Genomic DNA, 15,273 nt, shown 5'->3' on the forward strand with positions numbered 1-15,273 from the left:
TGTTTGTGAGCTCAATGATCTGATGACTGAGTTGACATTTGCCCTTCTGGATCGCTTGTAATGCTGATCTGCAGTCAGAGAAGATGATGATGCCCTTGGAATTCTGGTCTTCTTTAGAGAGAGAAATCTCCAGAGCACTTTTGATGGCGATGAGCTCGCATGTATAGTTGGAGGCGATTTTCCCAACAGGAATACTGTGGCATTTCTGCACTCCATCTGGTCCGATGAAAAAGACTCACGCTCCTCCTCTGCTCAGATTGGAGTCGGAAGAGCCGTCTGTGTAGGCGATCGTCAGATCTTGAGTTGAGGTCGGAGTTCTTCAATGGTTTGGTCACCCCTTTTCTTTGATTATTGCGGTGGGATCTTTCTTGGTACAAGGCTGTAAGAGATTTAAATAAATTTTTGTTTGGGGGAGAGGGCACAGAATGTTGTAAGGTTCTTTGAAAATCCTGAGTCTCATATTTGTGGTTGATGACATTTCTGATATCTTGGTCATGTTGGAGGGTTGAGGATCTCTTAAGCCTGCAGTTGTCACTCCATGCCCTGAAGGTTCTACTTGAGATATGATGTTCAACAAGGGTTTGTATTTTGTTGGTAAATTTAATTGTTATTAATTTTCTTCTGCTCTCCCAAGGGGGCGAGGCCACATTCCTTTTCAATTTTGATGTTATTTGTTGATGAAACAGCTTGAGTGATGATTTTAGAGGCCCTATATTGAACAGCGTCGATCTTTCCCTTAGCAGTAGGCTTTGCCGATGCCCATATGGGTGCTGCATAATCTAGAACAGGCCTGACGATGGAAATGTAAGTATTCTTGAGGGTTTTTGGTCTTGATCACCACAAAGTCTTTTAAGGATATTTAGCTTTTTCAGTGCCTTTATTGAAACATGTTCAAGGTGTTTAGAGAATCTCAACTCTGCATATAGAGTCAGTCCAAGAAACTAAAATGTAATATTGAAGAAATAATAGATGCTAAATCTGTATAGACTTTTTTTGTTTATTTTTGAGATAAAGTGGAATTTATGAAGCAGGTGGATATTCAAATTTTATTTAGTAAGACCTTTTCAAGAGTTTAGTTTAAAAATTATTTGATTTATTAAAAATAAATTTTAACTTAATGATTTTGGAAAATAGAAGGAAATTTGTCTAAAATCATTATTTTTTAATCTAAAAATGTTTTGGTGGTTGTCTACACTAATTACGAGAAAGCATAGAAAAATATTAAAAGCTGAAAAAGTAAAGATTTAGGAGAAGAAAATTTATATTCTTTAGTGTCAGAAAATAGGTTTACAAATATAGTTTTCTCAAAAGGTGATTTATGTCCATGCTAGTTTATGAACACAATATCTAAAAAAAAAAAAAAAAAAACTTAATATAAATTTTAATTTAGAAGTCAAACAACAAAAATCAGCGTTATATTTTCAAATTTTTTGTTTTGATAGTTTTACCGAACCATCATCCTCAGCTGCAAAAACACAAATGAGCTTTTGCAGCTGAGGATGATGGTTCGGTAAAACTATCGAAACTGTAAAAATTCGAAAATATAACACTGATTTTTGTTGTTTGACTTCTAAATTAAAATTTGTTCAACATGTTATTGTATCTCAATATAAATTTACTTGAAAATGTCACCAACTATAGAGCAAGAACTCAAAGCATAGTAAATTAGAAGTTCTAATACTTAATTAGGCAGTTTAGTTTATTTGATATAAAAAGTCGCACTATTCTAATATTTTTAGAACAAATTATGATTCATGCATGGAAAAAAATTCCTTAATGTATTTTTATTCAGTATTTTCCAGTTAATGAAATTATAATTATTGTCAGAAAATGATATTTATGTATAAACCAAGCTAGTTCGAGTACAACTGAAAACCGAACACCAGTGCTAAAATTTGGATCCTATCTCTTCTGCTGTCTCTATAGAAATAATTTTTTCCTCCTCCAAAATGAACAACCCACAATTCTGTTGCTTATTTCATTATCTGTTCAGAATCCTTTAACAGAAATTGGAGCTATTCAAAGCCCCTAAAAATCTGAAGTGCCTGTAAAGCAACTAACACAGGAACGGGATCCTGCTAAAAAAAGTAAAGTACAATCTTGCAAACTCAACGAGTAGCAGCCATAGTGAGAACAAATTTTCTGTGTTCTATGTTCTTATATTTTGTAAGTTTTCCGACGGCTGCTGCAGAGCATTGGAAAAAATTGCGTATGTACACTGTGCCCCCCGCTAAAAAAAGGACAGTTCTTTATCTCCCATTCTATTGAGCCAGTTGACAAAATTCAAATTGTGTTTTTCATGCCTCGAATGTGCTACTTAAGATATATATTAATATATATCATTGTTTTAATATAGATATTTTGACACAAAATCGGACTTTTTCTGAAATGACATGGCAATCTTTTTCCATATTTCGATTCTATGACTCGAATTATGCCTAAATATTAAATTTTGTAAAATTTGGTGTGAAATTTAAGGAGAAATTAAAAAAAAATTTTCTCGGGGGACATTTTTGTTCAGTTTGCGCCAAGAATAATGCGCTTGGCGAAATTCTTAATTTTTAATAACCTATTTTCCTTTCCTTTTTTTTAATGTACATGAGAGGGGAAAAAAAGTCTTCATTCATTACTTCAGTAGTAACCCTCAGGTGCCATTGTGTGTTGTCCAGCAGTTAGGGAAAATTCAATTGATTAATCTTGTGAAAGCCAGCTGTCCTCAGCCATTTGGAACTATCGTCGTCAAGCTGTATGCACGCTACTTTGTACAACTCCTGCCATGAATTGCTGTTACAGTAGTTTAATTGCCATTCTATTTTCGACATCGTTAGCCGGAGTAATTTAATAACGCAGACTTATTTATACTTCACACGAGAAATTTTATTCTCAATTAAAGACTTCAGATATTTTATGCTATATAAAGTCATGTAATTTCTATCCATTACACTCAGCATGCGGCTTTAGCCCAGGAGCCTGAACTATGTGACTTTTGCACCTAAGTCTTCAAATAATTTTAACAAAATGCTTAAACCACATTTGGCGTTATCACTCAAGGAAAAAAAGAGGCCTAATTTCAAAATGAACCAATATGTAAATTATTGTATATCTTAGAAAATGTTAAATAAAATACTCTAAGGTGGGCCTAGAAATACATCTACTTTAAGATGCGTTACAAATTTAAGTTATAATACAGAAATTTTTTCGAAAAATTTATTAAAAATATTTAAAAATAACTTGTAAAAAATGGGTGAATTTTATTTGGAATGAACCTAAATTTCAAACTGTGAATGAAGAAATCAAGTAATTGTAATGAAAAAGAGATATTAATTAATATATATATCAAATTCAATTTAATATTGAGGAGCTAAAATTTTGAGAGCTAATTTTTTAAAAAACTTGGCAGTTTGGCATAATTTGACTCGTACAATCGAAATATGGAAAAATATTGACGTGTCATTTCAGAAAAGTCCGATTTTGTGTTAGAATACTTATATTAGAACAATGCTATATATAAATCTAATACATATCCCAAGTCGCGCTTTCAAGACATGAAAAACGCAAGTTGAATTTCGTCAATTGGCCTAGGAGAATGGGATATATTTAACTGTACCTTTTTTTTTTGCGTAGTGTACTAAAGAAATGGGCTCTTGAATGGTGATATTTAAAACTAATTTGGTTTTTTGCTAAATGTCTTTTACCATTCCTTTATTACAACATACACAAAATTTTGAATTTTTCTAAATGATTGGTTATGGCTGTAGGACAGTCCTGAATATGGGAACTTTAATTATAAACACCTTGTATATAATAAATTTAATTACATTTTTTGAAAAAGTTGTCTTCCATGGTTATACACAGTGTGTGACAATTTATGTTATTTTAGTATTTGTCTCACATTCTGCTTTTTGTGAACTGTATTTTTCAGAATCTTTGCTTAATTTGCTCCACACCATGCTTAATTTTGGACGTAGCTAGAAGTGACAAGAAAATACTTCAATTTAATGAACAGGATAATGTAATTGGATAATCCCCCCAGAAAGTTTCATATAAGGAGTATATTGTGACTATGCGTGTGATGCATAAACATCACATTAAATTTTTTGCATGTCAAGTTCTTCAGTTAAAGCTAGTAAACTTCTGAATTAATGAGTAATTTTATCAGTTATCAATCTCACAAACAGTCATTAGAAACAGTCATTAGACTGTATTATATCACAACCTGTAAATATTAATGTCCATAGTTTGCTTTTAGGTTCATCTGGCACATCCCAGAGTCTCTTACACAAATCAGATAGACTTGATTTTTTCACCATTTGCATTTTCAATGGTTCTAACCTATGAGTAGCACTTTTTCTAGTTTTCACAGAAATCCAATTGGCCATTTTTACCTCAAAGTACACATGCAGATATTTATTGTATTCCAAATAACTCAACACATGACATTATCATTCAGAAATATTTTATTTCTCAATTATCATAACTAACACCTATCTTAAAATTTACTCATACATTGAGACATGTTTAAACACAAATACTCACGATTTCGATATAATTATGCAATGGGCTACATTAATTGGCAATTCTGGGAATTAAATTGTTACACTCTGCATGTGCACATTAAAAATTTAATTTTACCATGAGTATAAATATTCATTTTAGCATAATTGTTTTAATGGAAATAAAAAGTTCTAAGTGTTTAAAGAAATGAAAATGAGAAGTTCAAATGAAACTCCCCATCAAATATATTACAGCAAAAACAAAATGTATCCCCCAAAAAATATTTATTTACAATCAATAGACAAACTGAAATATACAGTTTATTTCACAGTTTTACATTTAATCAAACTTTTCAGATTAGAAACAAAAATCAGACCTAAGACACTAATCTGTAAAAATGGTGTAGAAAAATATAAGAACTATACATCTAGCAATATTTCGAAACAAAGTATCACAAATATAGCAAATAAAAGAAAATATACAAAACATTTTTTTGTTTCAAGTTATCTTGCAAAGATCATGGCACATAAGCATGTAATAAAGCTATTTTTTAATTTACATATTCAATCATGCATTAAAATTATAAATCAGAAATTAAAAATAATTCATATTTGATTGCTACAAATTATATAAACACATTACTTTATAATTTCAGCTTCAAATATAACACTTCAGTATTGTCTATAATTTATAACTCTTCTACATATCCAAATAACTGCTGTGCTGTTTTCTATAGAAATGCTCACAAACTTTTTATTAAAAAAATAATTTTGTATACACTTCTATACTGTATATAGTTTAAATAGTTTTACACATGTAATATGACAACACTTTACTTTATAGTTTAAGAATAATAATAATATAAATCTTAACATTTTGCATCTGTTTTCATTTACACATAAGCTGATAAAAAAAGTTAATTCAGCTAGAAGTATATAATATCTGATGCATACCTTTTTCTTAACGAATTATTTTACAGCTTTAGATTAGATTTTAATTATAAAATGTTAAGCTTTAATCACTACAAGAAATCCACATTTTCAATAGAACAAGATTAGAATTATTTATATAAATCATAACACATGCAAATAAAGTACCTGAATTCAAGAATTTAATTTTTAGATGGATTTAAGTATACACTTTTTTATGTGAGGTATATTTCAAACTATGTGGCATGAATTCTGTATAACTGTTATAATTAATGTTATGAAAAAAGAACAGGATGCAAATAAATATAAAATTTATTATTTCTTGGCCAAAATTTATCGAAATATGAAACCTTTCATTGAAAAAAATATCAAGCAGATCTATTTTCACTTACTAGTATTCTACTTGAGGCATTGAATAGTTCAATATCGTAGATGTAAAATTCAGTACTCATATAGCAAACTTAATGCTTCAGCTGCTCTTATTCTTACATCAGATGACTGGTCTTTTAATAAAATAAGCAAGGCTGCAATATAAGAAAACATTTTTGGATAAAACAGTTTTCAGTGATAAACACATATAATACATTTTCACCATGGATCTTTTCCCTTTATATAGCATAAACATCAGAATATCTGAACCTATATGAAAACTTCAAATTTGAATTAATCTAAACTCATTGTTTGCAATTTTCTTAATCTGGTGATCTCAGCCTCTGGATCAATTTTATCTCTTTATGTCAAAATATATTAAATATTAATGTCTGCTAATTCAATGTTATAATATACATTAATATATATATATATATTATTATTTGATGGTTTTTTAGTTTTGAGTGAGACATTTTTAATTAGTAAGTAGCCATAACTTAATACTGATTATAGAAAATTATGCAAAAGTGCATCATCTGAAAAATTCATATTAAAATAGAGTCATAAATGCGTCATATACAGTCAAAAGTCGTTAATCTGGACTCGTCGGGACTTTGGCGATTCCGGATTATCGATTTTCCTAGATTATAAATCATCACTTTAAATCTGGTAAGATGGCATGCAGAAATTATAAAATTAAAAATATGAAACCATAATTTATGAAATAAAGAACAATTATGATCTAAAGGGTATCAAAATTTACAAAAAAAAAAAAAAAAAAAGCTTAATATTTATTTCCTTACTTTATTAAACATTTCTTTCAATGTAAGTTGTTTAAGTTGCTTCGTTTTATGTGATAATACTTTCTCTTTAATTCTATAAACAGACATAATTTCTTTTTCAGTTACAAAGTTTCGCTGTTCAAGTCCTTTAATTGCCGTGTCGAGAATAGCGACTAATTTGTCAATCGAAATTTTTTCGTTTTCAATAAACTCTGTGTCACTTTCTTCACTATCGGAAGCGAATTATAATGATGAGGAATTTGATTTAAATCATATCAAAGACGGAGTACATCGAGATGAAATACTACATTTAGTAAGGAATTATAAGCCAAATAAAATAGAAACATCTGCCCTGAAGATAAGGATAGTGCTGACAGATCAACTTCCAATTCGATTGCGCGCCGCGGCGCCCCCCCCCTGCCACAGAGCAGCGTGAAATTGATAAACAGGTTTCGGAATGGTTAGAGAAACAAAACCTTTATCCATTTTTTGCAACAATTCCACTTTTTGTTTAATGGACTTCGAAACATACTTTCGCTTTGTAGATCCTTTACATATTAGTAAATATATATCGGAAATTCTATTTGACATAATCGAAAATTCAAGCTTACTTTTATAAAATTGCTTTAACAGTCTGCAAAAAATAATAAGCCGGATCCAATTCGAAGATTAAGGAACAACGCAATCTGCAACATTAACTGAATTAGATAATTTTAGCTTAGCTTATACCGTCCATTATACATTAAACGCGCACACACATATTCGCAGCCGTAAAGGTCTTACGCGCATGCGTCAATGCGACGCATATGCAGAAAGTTTGTAACTCTGAGGTCCGGATTATGGGTGTCCGAATTAACGACTTTTGACTGTAATATGTTCAGGTCAAATACTTTGGTTATTCCAAGATGCTGTATTTATTATAGTTTGAAAAATAATTTCTCATTAATCCCTTAGTTCTTACAAAATAAAACTCCATCTGTTTTATACAGTTTTGCATATAAAGTGACACAGTTAAAAGATCTCAAAAGCTAAAAGTTCTTTTTTTCTTTTCAGTTCTTTTAAATATATATATAAAATTATCTGATATGCTGGTCTTCAAGTATTAATTTAATACACCATGAATCTAAAAAATAAACCAAGGACAGTTTTTTGAGGTTTTATAATAATGAGATTTTCTTATGGACTATGTATGACCTTGCACATCATTAAATTTTGAAAAAATACAAAGCAATAAAAAACAGTTCAAAACTTAATCTAATCGTGTGCTGATAGCAGCAAGTGGTGGTGGGAAAAAAAAATAAGAATACATTTAAAATCATCCTAATATTCAATTCTAAATAAACCAAAACGAGAAGAAAAAAAAAAAAAAAAAACCCAGAAGCTCAGAAGCAAACTACAAGAAATAGGATGTAAAATATGCCAGAACCAAAAATGAAATTTAAATCTTTTGCTGCATTGTCTCCAGCGAGTTGGTGCAATGAAAGAAGTAAATAAAACAGCCTGTTCTGAACAGATGAAGACACAGAGTTAAAAAATAATATTAGAAAAACAATCAAAGTAATCTGTGTCTTTAACAGTATAACCTCTGTATGTTAAAGCAGTATCAAAATGAAAAGAAGTTAGAGCATCAAAAACAATGATAAATAAAAAAAAAAAAATTGAACAAAATAACAAATTTAATAATATATTGTGACAAGCTAGAGTCCCAAAAACAAAACTTGCAAAAATAATAATCCAATACTTGAAAAAATAAAAGCATACACAAATTTTTAAATCTAAACTTGGAAATAAAAATTTATATATAAAACACAAAACATTTTTTTAAAACCAAATTACTTTCCTGTTAATGCTTCATTAAAGGGAAAAGAGAGAAAAAATATATGAATAAATAAAAAAAATTAAATAGAAATTACAAAATTCCTTTAGGTAAATATTATACTGAGGTAGGAGAGAATGATTATAAAATTTTTATTTTGAGAACTTCAGTTTCTCTGCTGAAAAATAATTCTCCTGAAATACACAAAATACAAGTTACGTAGGAAGCCAGAAGAATAAAGCATTTCTTACTTGCTAAGATTAAACCTGAACTGATTCCTTAAACTATACTAAATTGATATAAAGGATGTTTTGTCCAAATCATTTCTGTACTCACTTTTTTTCTCGTGTAATTTTTTTGCATTCAAATTTTTCCTCACACTAAACGATTATTTTATTTAAAGAAAAAAAATGTTATTTCGGCTGGCCTAAATTAATTATTTATTATAATATATTTATCTAGAATTATTTCATTAGCTAATTAATCATTTAAAGTTTTGTCCTAATTTCTAATAAGAAAATACCATAACATTTATAAAGAAGTTTATGTCAATATATATACATATCTTAGAAAATGTATTTTTCATACTTATTTAATCAAATTTACAAAAGTTTCATTTAATTCTACATGTTAATACGGAATTTTTGAAAGAAATTTTGTACTAATAAAAATAGCTTTAATTTACATATAACTTTTAACATTTCAAAGAATATTATTTTTTGAATTTAAGATTATTCATGACATGGAAATTATGAAAACATACAGAAACATAGTATATACAAGAAATATAGTATAATTTACCATGCATTACATAATAAAAATTATGAACACATTGATTGTATAATCAAAAGAATAAAATCATGAGCACTTGCCTGAACACACTCTTTCCTTTGGTATTAAATTTTGTTTTTCAACAGGAAGGTTTCCAAGCAAGTAACCTATAAGAAAATACAAAAATACAAAATTAAAATGTTTTTATACATTAAATAAAACTGATTGTTACTGAACTTTTAAACCATATACAAGTAATTACGAAACAATAACACGCTGAACAAATACTAATTCAGAAGTCAAACAACAAAAATCAGCGTTATATTTTCAAATTTTCACAGCTGACGATGGTGGTTCAGTAAAACCATCGAAACTAGTCCTGTGAAAATTTTTAAATATAACGCTGATTTTTGTTGTTTGACTTCTGAATTTATATACAAGTAGTCAAAAATCTTTCATCAGCTTTCTCAAATAAATGTTTTCATAGTTCAAAATATATCAAAGTTAATTTTTATGTTTTATTATTACATTTTTGCATTATTTTGATTTTTTGATATTAACTAAATGATCTTATATTAGTTTTCTAGCTCTTTCCCTTTAGTTCATGTTGGCAATTTTGACATTGTTAACTATTTTACATTACATGCATTCTCCCTAAAATGTTAATGATGATTGTAATTCTTTTTTTTCTTTTTTTTTACTTTATTCTGAAATTTTATAAAAAATGCATAGAAAATTTCACATGAGAAACCTGAATTTTACCTTTTTTGATTTGAATTTTACCTTCTTCTATTTTAAAGAAGATTAAATTGTGCAAAAAATATTCTTCAATAAACAGAAATTACAAAAACTTCTTTTATTTCAAAATAACAAAAGTGCTTTAAAAATGTTATTTTAGTGAGCATTATGTTATTGAACCAGACAGCATGTCTAAGGGTGCCTGATATTTTGAGTTATTTAAATTTGATATATAATTAAATGAGTAAAATAACACATTTCACCAAATATTTCTCAGACACATTTGTAAGTGCTTACTGTGTTACTGTTGATTTTACATTTACATGGAATAATTTATGAAGTGCACTTAAACACAGTAAGAAATAAAAACTTTTATTTCATATTTCTGCTTATTTTTTTTTTTGCTTCATTCCTGCATTGATTTTATTTAAATCAATTTTATAACATAAATTAAAAAGGTAAGCCCTCTCAAGGATAAAGTTTGTTCTACAGTTAAGATACACAGTATTAAGGCATTGGTAAACATAAACTTTCAGTTAGTCATCATGCTCATCTAAACATTTGTTCCAAGAGGACACTAAAATACAAGAAATTAAAGTCAAATCCTTGAAGTCACCACACCAGGTTTACATGTTTCATCTCCTGTAACAGCTGATGCAGAATTAAAATACCTTTGTTATTAAACAGTATTGAATGCATGACAGCTAATTCAAGGCTTGCAGTTTTATCATCATCTATGAGCTACTCAGGCATTCAGTATGAGCATGTCTTCTTCTAGCCCAAGTGCTCATTAATAATACTGTGCATATTGTTTTTTATCAGATGTTTAGTTTCTTAGCAATATTTTAAGTCATACATGACAATCGTTTGAATAAGAGCATCAAAAAGATAAACACCGTAATCTGTGGGGTCATGCTTGGCCAACTGTTGTTCATCTGTGCTGCCTTTATCAAATTCAGTGCATTAAAATCAAATGTGTTTGTGTGATATGATGATATTGTTGTATACTTCAACAACTTATGCTATTTCTGTGTCTAAGTTCATTTTAGACACAGAAACCTTATTACACTTCACTATTTGGCAAAATTTTCATTAGTATAGCCATTTTACAACTGATGTTTCATTACGTAGATGCAACGTATGTACCATCTACTGGCAGCATTCAAATACTTTGGTCATTTATTGCTCCTAAGAAGAACATTTTAAAAACTTTCTATCCAAAATTAATTTGTTTATTTAAATATAATACTCATCTATCAAAAAAGAGAATTATTACAAAATTTATGTACAAAGAAATAAATTTATATCAGAGAATTTATCTGAATTTTATGATCTGTTATAGTCACAAATATTTATGCATCTTCACTCATTTACAAAACTCAAATCTTATTTATTAAAGATAAATGCAATTATAAAATAAGAAAGCATATAGAGACTAGAAAACATGTAGGTTATTTAGAGCAGTGGCCATACGCATGGGTTGTTTGCATGATCTGGAAATAACTCCCGGGTAAGAATATTTATAACAAAATAAAATATATTTTACATAAATTAAAAATTTTGCTTATTAAGTATTTTTTGAAACATACATAAACAGTAGTATCAGAAAGGCAAAAAGCTCAAACTTATATTTATTTTCTATCTGAAATCTGAGTTTGGAACCTGCAAGACATTTTCGTTGGTGATACTTTGTAATACAAATATGCTCACAACTAAATTTTAAATTTACAGGCTGATGTTTATTTAAAATAGTTCTAATGTATTTAATTTAACATTAAATAACAAATTTAAGCAGAACGAAATTATGAAATGTTTAACTTTTCAGAGAACATTTTCCAAAAGGGTAAAAATTTGAGAATAAATGATGACAACTTAAGTATCTTTTTCTTATTTATTAAATTTTTCCTTGAAGCATAAATAAAAATAACATATGCTTGTATGTAAGTAATTATAAGCATCTTTATTTCTTACTACAACTTGAAACTTGATAGCTCTCTGATTCTGATAAATGCATAGAAATTATTAGAAATTATTTTCATTATGGATTGTAAATGCCCATCAGTCAACTGAACTTTTTTTTACTTATTTATTTTCAATTGTGGCAGGGGGGACCGCTCACATATAAATGTATTCCCGAACAAAGTGATTATACCTGGTGCAAAAATTTGTAACTGAACTTACTTCTTTTCGACAAGTACAAATAAAAGTTACTAAAATCTGTTCTTTAAATGATTAAGATTTATATCACACTGTAAATTGGTTAGCACCATTTTATAGATTTTCTGATGAGTTACATTAGTTTTCAAGAGCAACGGAAATAATATAAACTCGGACTTCAAATAATTAAAAATCTTGATATTTTTATAACGGTGTATTTGTAACAAATTTATAATTGAAATATCTTTGTGATCCACATACAATTGCTTCACGGGCTGCCAGTTTGAGACCACTGTATGAGACATGAAAAGTCACCTTTGTCTTTACCAGTATTTGAACTTTGATCTTCTTACATTAACTGGATCTGCTACCAATTACACCACAAGGGCATGCAACGAGAAATCTTTTATATTCTCCCTCACTTAAATGGTAACTCAAAAGAGAAGGATGAGATCCAATTGGCCAAATGCAGGTGGTGATGATTATTGTGCATTACATTTTAGCCAAGTATTACTTAAGTGATATTTGATTATGTAAGCCAGGAAATGGAAGAAAAACAGCTAAAAAGCTTGCAATATGAAAATTGAAGGTCCAGGTCAAAACTTAATTTTATTGATACTTTGCAACTTAATTTAACTTTATTTATTTTGCACAAGCCTAATCAAACAGGAAGTTTAAATCATAGTCAATTCAGAGTCACTATAAATAAGATCTTCAGTCAACTCAAGCCTAGACCTTAAAGTAGTCTGGAGAAATATGTCAGCTATGTAGGCTTATTTATTCATATGCAACTGCCATGTAAAATAACTAAACATTTTGTTTTGAGATGTATAAAAATAGTTCTTAAAAATGCAAAATTTGTTATTATTAGACATATATGATAATATTGAAATTTACATACCCAGAAATGAAATTGCATTACACTGTATTGATAGAAACTGACTCTTTAAATAGGACATGCATGATGTTGCATAAAATCCTACTTTTTCTGGAAAATCTGCTATCTGCAAAGGTAAGACTTTTTAAAATATTTTTATTCTTTTAATAGAAGATGACTAATAAAAATCCTGAAATTATTATTACTCATTTACAATTAATTCTCTTACCACAGTCTTTGTAAGGTCATTTATGAATTCACCATAATGTAAGTGCGCATCATCGAGCAAATGTTTCTGAAACATATTATTCATACTTTCAGACTTTAAAAGTGGTCCCAGCAGCCTTAAACTGTATTTGCAAGCCTAAAATAATACAAAAAAAGCATGGTAATATGCACAGATTTAAATTTATTAACATCTGGAAGAAATCTGAAAATGGACATCAGATTTTTTTTATAGTTTCATTTCTATAAATAATACTTGTGTTTCTGAATAGAATACTGCATAGTGAAATAGAACTGTTTTATCAAATATAATAATACATTTTTTAGAATGATTGAATATTTTAATAGAAGAGTAATTAGTCTTAAATGTAACTGAGCAAAACTTGTTTTATGCTTTTTAGTCTAAAAGACCTTGATTAACCTCGTCATTAACAGCATTGAACATTCCAGCTGCTTGATGACTCCAAATATTAAGTATTTTGAAATGGAGAATGTTACTTCAACTGTTTTTGCTGTCCAACTTATAGAATTTTGGGAAAGAGTTTGAGAATTTTTGGGCTATGGAAAGCTTCAAGAAAATCGAATTCACTAATTTTGGAAAAATTATAAAAATATTTGTTATAAAAATAAAAATTTTGGCAGAATTAAAATTTTCGTTATACACACACTAACCAATGAATTAGAAACCTTTGAGATTTTCCTTTGAATGCATGCTAGGGATGAAGTATGAAATTATTTTATGATGTGGGTTACACGTAGTTAGAATGCTAGTATAAATAAGGTGTAAGAGTGCTTTTCACGATGAACGAAGTAAAATGGGGAAAGAACAACATCTTTCACCATTTAAAATAGGGCTTAATGTTGGTAACCGTTTAGCAGGGGGCCTCGATTTCGAAGACAGCAAATCTTAACTGGGTTCTCAAAAGCAGCAATATCAAAGATTTGCAAAAGTTGCAATCAGAACCCAAAGTCCTTTACTAAGAGACATAACTGCAGTTTGAGCACAGTTTTCCAAGAAAGTGACTGACATCATCTTCAAAAAATTGTATGCCAGAAAAGGAAGTCTCCTATGTTTCAACTGGCACAGATCGCCATCCAAGGTTCTTCCCAACAGATTTCAGCTAGAACCATGTGCAGAGAATTGCAGAGGCTAGGAATGCATAATCGGGTGCCTGTGAGAAAACTATTCATTTCTGCTCAACATGCAAGAATTCATTTGCAGTGGTGTCGGGAAAGAAGACACTGGACATCTGAGGACTAGAAATGGATAATGTGATCGGATGAATCACGCTACACCTTTTTTTGCACTGATGAAAGATGTCAAATTTGGCGAAAGTTCCATGAAGCCATGAATCCATCTTGCCTTACTCGCACTGTGCAAGGGTCTGGTGGGAGTATCATGTTGCATTTTTACCCTGATGGCGCTGAATACTTCATGGATGATAATGCAACTATACATTGTGCCAGATGTTCGAAATTGGTTCGCTGAACATCAGTCTGACTTCCAATACCACCACATAGCCCGGATCTTAACCCCATAGAAAATGTGTACGATATGGTGGAAAGACACATCAGACATTACTCTCCTCTTCTATCTAATTTACATAGCTGGATAGTCAATGTATGGTATTTTCTGGACGGAAAGGCACTCAAGCATGTACACTTTGATGTCCAAATGAATCAAAGCAGTTATCCATGCAAAAGCTGGTCCAATAAAATATTGATCTTGGGTTTCTAATTCATTGGCCAGTGTATATAATATGTAATTCTAACATTATCAATTTGTTATTATTAACAACATAATGGATAATTTACCACTCATTTTTCTAAATATAAATTTTGTTTCCACAGTCTAAAAATTTAAAGATTGATCACTTTGATCAACATATCAGCCACAATAACAAGATGTTCTATAAAGTTCTAGGGAATTCTTATCATAAATTTGGTCTTTATGAATTTAAAATGTGAAATTTATGCAAAGTTAAATTTAAGACTTCCCCTTTCCTTCCTTCTTTACTAAAATCTTACTGATAAAAAAAATACTTTCTAATTTATATTTCTTACAATTTAAATCCAGTATTTTTTACTATGTCAAAATTCAATATTTTTTTAAAA

The 15,273-nt window shown here is 29.3% G+C and overlaps 1 protein-coding gene across 1 annotated transcript in view; it reads right to left on the reverse strand.

The window, feature by feature from the left end:
- Positions 1 to 4,761: 4,761 nt before the first annotated feature.
- The window catches only part of c11.1 (maestro heat like repeat family protein c11.1), a 183,587-nt gene continuing 173,075 nt past the window's right edge, over positions 4,762 to 15,273 (reverse strand). The window contains exons 34-37 of the mRNA XM_035361194.2: positions 13,163 to 13,297; positions 12,958 to 13,060; positions 9,263 to 9,328; positions 4,762 to 5,947 (exon numbers count right to left, since the gene is read on the reverse strand). Of these exons, the coding sequence (XP_035217085.1) occupies positions 5,865 to 5,947; positions 9,263 to 9,328; positions 12,958 to 13,060; positions 13,163 to 13,297 (387 nt within the window). The 3' untranslated portion in view covers positions 4,762 to 5,864. The remainder of the gene's footprint in view (positions 5,948 to 9,262; positions 9,329 to 12,957; positions 13,061 to 13,162; positions 13,298 to 15,273) is intronic.

The sequence above is a fragment of the Stegodyphus dumicola genome, chromosome 3 (assembly GCF_044657685.1).
Source record: "Stegodyphus dumicola isolate Sdum_Otavi_A_Nest chromosome 3, ASM4465768v1".
Taxonomy (NCBI): Eukaryota; Metazoa; Arthropoda; class Arachnida; order Araneae; family Eresidae; genus Stegodyphus; species Stegodyphus dumicola.